At 45.6% G+C, this 7,896-nt stretch overlaps 3 protein-coding genes across 3 annotated transcripts in view, besides 5 other annotated features; 2 read left to right on the forward strand and 1 right to left on the reverse strand.

Moving 5' to 3' along the window:
* The window catches only part of TSTA_009010 (transposable element tc1 transposase, putative), a gene marked incomplete at its 3' end in the record, with an annotated part of 3,151 nt that extends 1,993 nt beyond the window's left edge, over positions 1 to 1,158 (reverse strand). Inside the window, exon 1 of the mRNA XM_002482965.1 lies at positions 61 to 1,158. Within this exon, the coding sequence (XP_002483010.1) occupies positions 61 to 1,118 (1,058 nt within the window). The 5' untranslated portion in view covers positions 1,119 to 1,158. The remainder of the gene's footprint in view (positions 1 to 60) is intronic.
* Positions 27 to 1,034: a mobile genetic element.
* Positions 159 to 1,019: a mobile genetic element.
* A 616-nt stretch (positions 1,159 to 1,774) lies between the features above and the next one.
* Positions 1,775 to 2,290: a mobile genetic element.
* Positions 2,291 to 2,657: 367 nt separating this feature from the next.
* On the forward strand, positions 2,658 to 3,179 carry TSTA_009020 (uncharacterized protein; the record flags this gene model as incomplete). Its single annotated transcript, XM_002482966.1, has 4 exons — positions 2,658 to 2,707; positions 2,773 to 2,889; positions 2,954 to 3,023; positions 3,081 to 3,179. 4 exons carry the CDS (start codon positions 2,658 to 2,660, stop codon positions 3,177 to 3,179), a joined length of 336 nt encoding a protein of 111 aa, XP_002483011.1.
* Positions 3,180 to 5,680: 2,501 nt separating this feature from the next.
* TSTA_009030 (uncharacterized protein) lies at positions 5,681 to 7,285 on the forward strand (the record flags this gene model as incomplete). Its single annotated transcript, XM_002482967.1, has 2 exons — positions 5,681 to 5,995; positions 6,120 to 7,285. Exons 1-2 carry the CDS (start codon positions 5,758 to 5,760, stop codon positions 7,283 to 7,285), a joined length of 1,404 nt encoding a protein of 467 aa, XP_002483012.1. The 5' UTR covers positions 5,681 to 5,757.
* Positions 6,028 to 6,070: a sequence feature (C-rich).
* A 101-nt stretch (positions 7,286 to 7,386) lies between the features above and the next one.
* Positions 7,387 to 7,887: a mobile genetic element.
* The last annotated feature ends 9 nt before the right edge of the window (positions 7,888 to 7,896 follow it).

Raw genomic sequence — 7,896 nt, forward strand, 5'->3', positions numbered from 1 at the left:
GCCAGTCATATCTGATTACTAATCTAATATTTTGTATGACCACCCCCGAGCATCTATTACAGCTTGGCATCTAGCGTGCATAGAGTCAATGAGCTCTTCAAAAACTGCTCAGGCAGTGCATCCCAAGCAGCTCGTACAATCTCACGGAGTCGATCATAAGAAAGTTGCTCATCATCTGGATATTGTTCTTGAATCCAATCCTTCATCCAATTCCATACTGCTTCAATTGGATTGAGATCAGGTGAGAATGCTGGCCAATAAATTGGATATATCCCACGAGAATGAAGCTCTTCGAGAGTCTCCTTACTCGCATGGCCAGGTGCCCCATCCTGCATAAATTGAAGCCAGATATCGTCTCGTAATAAGCGAATATAGCCATCAATAATTGGTATAACCCGTTGACAATATCTCTCTGAGTTAATAGTTCCCCATTCCTTCTCCCAGAATAAACACGGACCCTTGTTATTCCCATGAAAAGTAGCCCAGAACATCCATCCACGTTTCCGTGCAGGAGAGGATCGTATGCAAGTCTCTTCTAACTCTTCACCAGCCTTTCTAGTTACCCAGATTCTCGTATGAAATCCTGAAGTAACCCATGTTTCATCAGACCAAAGGATACGATTCCATTGTTCAGTCGTCCAATTCAAATGCTCTAGGGCCCAGGCAAGACGTACTTGTTTATGTTTATCTGATAGAGGAGGTTTATTAAGAGCCTTGCATCGTGTATAACCTCGTTTTTTAAGAGCTCGAGCCAGGGCGTGCTTTCCAATAGATAGGTTAAGCTCTTGTATAACCTTATAATAAGGCATACGTCGCGTACGCTTCGAAGAAGTAATCCATTCGATAATATGATGAACTTCAGCCTCGGAGAGCTTCGGAGGGTTGCCACGGGCCTTTTTAGGGGTTGCTTGCTGGCTTTGGCACGTATATTGGACTTGGCGATAGCTAATTTGAAGTTGCTGAGAGATTTGAAGATATGTAAATCCAGCATCTCGAAGGGTTAATACTCGGATCCGTTCATCCCTATTCAGCCGTGCTGAATTCTGCCTGGAATCAGATGGCTCGAGAGCTGCTGCGCTTGTTGCCCTAGGGGGGCTGGTAGGCTCGGGGGTGGCCATATTGATCGTCAAATGTCATATATCTAGGCTTGAAAGGCTTGAAAGGCTGAAAGCAGACGGATGGTCAATATTCTATTTAAAAGGCGGTGAGCCCCGGAGCCTGACCGCCTAAAAATCGTACTAACAAAATTACCGGCCCCAACCGTAGTAGATATCACGACGCTTGGACCAATAAGAAAAAATACAATAAAATACAAGGATTACCCGGATTTACACATAAACAAGACATATGCAATTCATATGGACTCCATATGGAATCTCAACCACAATATTTGGTCAACATCATGAAACTTAGATAGATACATTGTATCGATATCTTTCAACATATGGATTCGGCGAGATTTCTGTAGCGATACTTTCCAATTATCATATAGATTTGACGATATTTACAAGTATATTCTCTCTATTAGTTGTGTTGTGTTGAGCAACAGGTCACGCGGAATATATTTTGTTTGTATTTTGATAGTATAGAGCACTTTTCCTCGCTGCAACTTATGTTCTACTCATGTCTTGCTTATCTCTTCTCCCTTTTCCTTCTGCTTTCATCCTCAACACTATATTTTTACACACTTGCTATCAAGAGATTTTTCCTTTTTTATATTGATTCCATCTGCAAATCATATCCTATCCATCAGGCGATCATGCTCTAAGGACCAGTCAAGGTTCAGTGGGTGCCAGGCCACGAAGGGGTCCCAGGCAACGAGAAAGCAGACCAGCTGGCAAAGCTGGCTGCAGTCGAGGCGACACGGCGTACACAGGAGAACGCCCGCATAGCCAGGATCAGCGCACCCAATCAGACTACACCACACGCCGCACGAATGTCGTATATTCCAAATCAGTCAACTATCCTTATGGCAGTGTGTCGCCAGAGGCTACATGCAGGCTTTGCAAAGAGGTGGAAGGAACAGTGGGAGCATGCCAACCATGGACGGCATCTCTATCGGATAATCAAAGCACCAACGAAGATGGTGTTGCAGCTGCACGAGGGATTACGACGGGCTTGGAGTTCAGTGTTAATCCAACTACAAACAGGTAAATCAGCGCTACGCAGCTTCCTAGCGAGTATACGGATTGAAGACTCACCTCAATGCGAATGTGGCCTTGGGGATCAGGATACGGCCCACGTCCTCATACGGTTTCCTACCCATATAAACCTGCGTATGGAGACTCTCTGGAAAGAAGCACGCGAAACAGATTATCGGAAGCTCCTTAGCGAACCTCAGTGGGTTCAGAACCTTGTCTGGCTACCCATGATAATGAGGAAAGTCCTTACAAGGTTATCCTCTCAAAGGCTCATGGTCGAGTGTAAGTTTCCTGATAGATTCCATATCGGATGTCGCTGACAATGTTATTAGGTGCCTGATCGCTATGAATAGTACCCAACAATGCGGCTTCATTTGCGAACCTTCCCAAAAGCAAGACTCAGCTAGCTTTGCTAGCAATCCTGATGTTAATAGCCTTTCAATTCCATACAGAACCCACGCTAATCATTGATAGTTCTGGCGTTATCTACGTGAGGAACACCCTGGCGTTATTCAAATGGCCGACAAGACTGCCCTGTCCAATACTGAGCATATCGCGGGAGAAAAGTGAGTATTTCCACCTAGTTTCTATATGTCCACCACATTCAATTGATCGCTGACTGTGATGGTAGTGCGCTTAAGCACTATGTGTTGACTGGTGGCTGGCGCAATGCTCATTTTATTAAGGAACCTGATCTTCCTAAGTCCAGTATAATCGACTATTACTGTGATTCCCTTGAGCGGATCGCGTAAGCATATGGAACCTATATACAACTTTTGATAAATGCTAATTGCTATTAGATTAAACAATAGGAACTTCGCTAAGAAATGGGGAACAAGTTTTCATCGTTCACACATGACTCCCAGCCTCTCTCAGCATCATGTAAGTTTAGACTCTATATAGTAGTGATATATTTTAACTAACTTTTTTGTGTGATAGTGTGTCCTGCATGACATGGATGCTCGACATCTGGACTTCAACATCGATCCAGAGGTCGGAAAGGATGGTTGTAAGCCATTAGATCAGGAGGTTGAGTGAAAGTGAAGATACTGGCGCGGAAGAACGAAGAGTTTGCAGAAAAAATAAAATACAATTATAGTACAAGAATTTGAAATAGAATGAAAGCAAAGCAATTTGATCATGTATCTGCTCAAGCAACTCTAAGCTTTAGTCGCTCAGATCATCTAGCTACACAATGAGAATCAGCTGCAACTACGTACGAATTCATGTAAAGACAGGAACCTACCCATAGAATAAATGTCTTTTGACCGAACTATCCTCACGGGTCGCCTGCAAGAAATAGCCCAGGATGGTGGCAAATCAGGCTCTGAATTCAGCGAGTCCACCAGAGCCAAGACTGAACGCGCCCTTTGCACAAGCTCCAAGGGTGCTAATGAATCGCGTATTGGTACATTCAGTAAGAGCGCTGGATCAGTAACCTAAAGAACTAAGGTCAGCAAGAAGTGCATACACTGAATCCCCATGGTAGATTAAAGTGATCAAGATGTAGCCTGAGTCAAATCCCTATGCTAATCTAGGAGAATTCATATTAATTTTATATGAGTTCCATATCACGTCATTGGATACTATAGGGTTCTCATATACAACCCTAACGTTCCTCTTGGATACCCATGTCAATTCCATAAGGCATTGATATAGACAACATATGCATATCATATGATTTACATAAGCCTTGACTGGTTTCTGTGCTTAACTTACTGCAAGATCTATCTCAATCTGAGGGTTTTCTGCGATGTCCTCTTGATACTGCTGTTGTTCGACCCTCCCCTCCTGCACCAGCCTTTCTTCCTGAAACCCAACACCCGCTACATCCTATTTAGTGGATATTGACTCTTCATTCCCCTGCACCGTACATGTTTCTAAGTCCTTGTCAGAAATATCCCCTGATTCTGTGGTCCAATCGTCGGTGGAGTCTCCAAGCTCTTGAGAAGGCTTCTGCCTGATAGTCTCCGAGGCTTTTCCTAAGGGCTTGTCTAAGGGCTTTTCCAAGCTCTTAGATGAGGGTTTCTGAGATGATTCTTTAGATGCCTCCTCAACAGGCTGTGCCTGAATAGGCCTCTTAGTCGCCCTCATCCCAGATGACTGTGAGGAACCATTAGAAGACTTATCTAAGGATTCCTCAGAGGAATTATCAGATATGTCTTCTGAAGATTCTGTTTCTAGTATTTCTTGTTCCTTGGAGCATTCTGCATGTTTTCTTAGCATATCCTTAGACTAGCAAGATCGTGCGGATAGGTTTTCAAGCTTCTCAGAATGTGGCCATTTAAGATATAGTCGAGCATGCCCAGCTGACTAACGATGAAATTGTGTGCCAAATTTTCTTGCGAAATCAGGATCACTCTCCCTAGTATACATTAGATTATTTGATGATGTCCATATGATAACCATTTACTTACGCTATCATTTCACAAGCAGTGGTAAATCGGTAAAGTATATTGTTGGCCTGCATACCTCGGGGCTCTACCACGAACCGGGCATTCTTTCAAGCCCCAGTAAGCACGTACTTCTTTAGCGCACTATAGAATATTAGTATCACTAGTTAATAAATAGCACTGAGATGCTAACTTCGTGCCCTGAACTGTTTCATCCATTGAGATAGATGCTCTTATTGTATTTGCAGCTACTATAATTAGCAAAGATTCAGATAATAAGGTCAGTGAGGCTACAGACTTGCGCCAGGATGATTATTGCGCATATGACGCCGTAGAGCAGGCTGTGCGTTGAAGGTATGCCCGCACATCTCTCCTTCATTAATATCAATCTGACAGATGAGCCCGTTAATAGAGGATAAACGGTTAGGTGTATGTGGTCCCGCTAGATAATAACCAACATAAGTAAAACATATGCATCCTATATGGGATATATTACATACACATATTTTCCTGATTAGAAACTGATGGCATAGCCAGACCATGTTCACATGCGGCCTTCTGGCGAGCTGGCATCCATCCATGATTTGGATTAGGAATAGGTCCTAGGTGGATGAGGTAACCTTCAACATATTTAATAGTATAGGTGTGCATACCGTAGTGATATCTATAGCTTGAAACCTGCTTGGCTTTAGCTACAGCTGGGTTATCAAAGTCAGCTCTGGAGAACTCCATCATAAAGATAGCTATTAAAAGTAGAAGACAAGCAAGACATAAGCGGAAGATATGTTAGTAGTTAAATAACTTATTTCGACTAATTTCTATAATTTATTATGATTCTACTTGGGTGGGGTCAGTGTGGGTGCATAAAGCACGTGTACACGTTAATGTACGTACGTACGATGGATGGTTAGCAGGTACTGCAATTCTGTATGGGTCCAAATGTGTGTGATTGTAGCTATCTAACTCACGCCCCGACGCGGTCTTACATCCCTCTATCCTAGACGAGGTCACGTGATGCCCTGCGGCTCAGTGCGTCGGAGTGAGGCATCTCGATTGCTCCCACCACATTGACAGGCACTGACCGTCACAAGCACCCCACAGATAGACGAATTCCCTACAATTGTTTATATCAAACAGTCAGAGGCCCAAACTCCTCACCCCTCTCTACCACCTAGCCACCAGAAGTGCGGCCTTTGACGCGTCTCAACGCGTCCGGCAACACTATGGCGCGTAAAGGCCCTGGTACAGATGGCCCTCTACAGACAGCCCTACTGGAATCCACGTCCGCAGCCACGACAAGAGCTTCTGAAGGACAGAAGATCTTCAGCCCTATAGCTGCATTCCTCGATAAACACCGCAGCCAAACCACCGGCCTGGCCCCTCACCTACTGAGAGCCCTCACCGCTCTAAGCGATGACCTCGCCTCAGTAGCCCAACGACATTTTAGCGCCTATATCAGCGGTATCTCGACGACCTCCATTCTACCTGCCCTGTCCCCTTCCCCTTACCCTTTCCCCTTCCCCTTCCCCTTCCCCTACTCCAAATTCCTTACCCCCTTCACCCCCTCCCTCACGTCCCCTCTCAGGTCTTGAACAGTCGACTTATGCGACTATTACCCAATATGCCCCGGTCAAATCAACTCCTACTACTCACTCCAAAGCCCATGTTAAAAAGCCTATGCCTCTGGTGAAACAACCCCTTCCTGACAACCGGCTCTTCGTACGCCTCCCAGCTGACCATGCAGCTAGAAAAATGGAAGCCTACGCTATCTACTCTAGCCTACGGTCTCAACTAAACTCAAACAGTTCAGCACTAAAAGAAGTTCAAGCCACAAAGACTGGTTTTGCACTATGTCCCTCATCCCCAGAAGCCCTCCTAACCCTTGAGGCCCAAAAAGAGATTATCTCTGCATTCTTTGTGAACTGCCAGATAGAACGCAGCTCCCGATGGGTCTCGTACCGAGTCACCAATGTGCCAAGGAAAGTTGGCCAAATCTTGGACGGTCAATACTCTCTAATCCCTGTCAATCCTACACTACTATCCTCAGAAATCAGTGAAACTACAAGACTCAAGCCTATATCTATCAGCGAGACCGCTACAAGTGCCGCCAACCCTGATACTCTTTCCTCAAGCTGGTTTGTCAACTTCCCAGAAGGCACGAAATTACCACTGCCTATCCAGCTACGCCTTTTTGGCACTATTACCAATGCTCGTCACCTCTCTAAGAGAACAACAGTTATCCAATGCACACGATGCTGGAAATGGCATAATGCACGATCCTGTGCCCGCCCCTCTCGATGCCGGCTCTGCGGCTCCTCAGAGCATACTGAACAGGGACATGTTAACCGCTGCACAGCCCTGGAGCCTCATCAGTGCCCTCCCAGATGCATACACTGCCATGGACCACATCCTGCTGATTTCCCAGAATGCCTCCTGCGCCCTAAAGGCAACTCTAAACATACTAAAGCTCAACAAGCAGAGATCCGGAAATCCTGTGCTATTAACCTCGCAAAAGCTCGAACTGAAGGAGGATGTAGCACTCAGCTCTCCATTGGCACACAAGAAACACCTATGGCACTAGACGAGATGCCAACTCAGCCTCCAACCCATGAGATTATCTCTCCTTTCCGTTCAGTAACCCCTCCACCTCGCGCCCCAACAGAAGATCCCCCAATTACAGCTCGCGCAGTCCGCTTTACTACCCCTCAATCACAAAATCGGTTCGCCTCTCTTCTCGAACGGGAACTATGATCTATCACTATCCAACTCAAAAGGCGCCTCTTAAAATCCTACAGTTAAATGTAGGGCACGCGCCAGATGCACATGAAATAGCTCTCACATTAGCATACACAAGCGACATTAATATTATCCTAATCCAAGAACCATATATATTCAAAGATCTTAGCCGACAGATCACAAAAAAACACCCATCATATGAATGCTTCTCCCCAACTGACAGTTGGGCGATAAGTGGCCGACCACGAGTTCTCACCTATGTTCGAAAGAAGAAGGGTATTCGGACCTCCCAGCTGCGCCCCTTCACAACTGACACCAAAGAGGCCTCGGATCTCCTATTCCTACAGATTTTTTCGCCCACAGGAAAGTCCGCTCTGATAGTTAACATCTATAATGCCCCAGCAGGCTCCATCAGAGCAGGCGAAGCCGCGAAAGCTCTTGCAACCCTGCCAGAGGCATATTTCCCTCAAGCAACGATACTCGCAGGCGATCTCAACCTACTACACAACAGGTGGCAGCCCTCGCTACATCGCAGCCCCACACCTTCTGCAGAGCCATTCATTAACTGGCTGGACCTCCATGGTCTAGTACTCATCTCTGACATAGACTGTCCACACATGAAAGGG

This window comes from Talaromyces stipitatus, genomic scaffold, assembly GCF_000003125.1.
Source record: "Talaromyces stipitatus ATCC 10500 scf_1105507295549 genomic scaffold, whole genome shotgun sequence".
In the NCBI taxonomy this organism is placed as follows: Eukaryota; Fungi; Ascomycota; class Eurotiomycetes; order Eurotiales; family Trichocomaceae; genus Talaromyces; species Talaromyces stipitatus.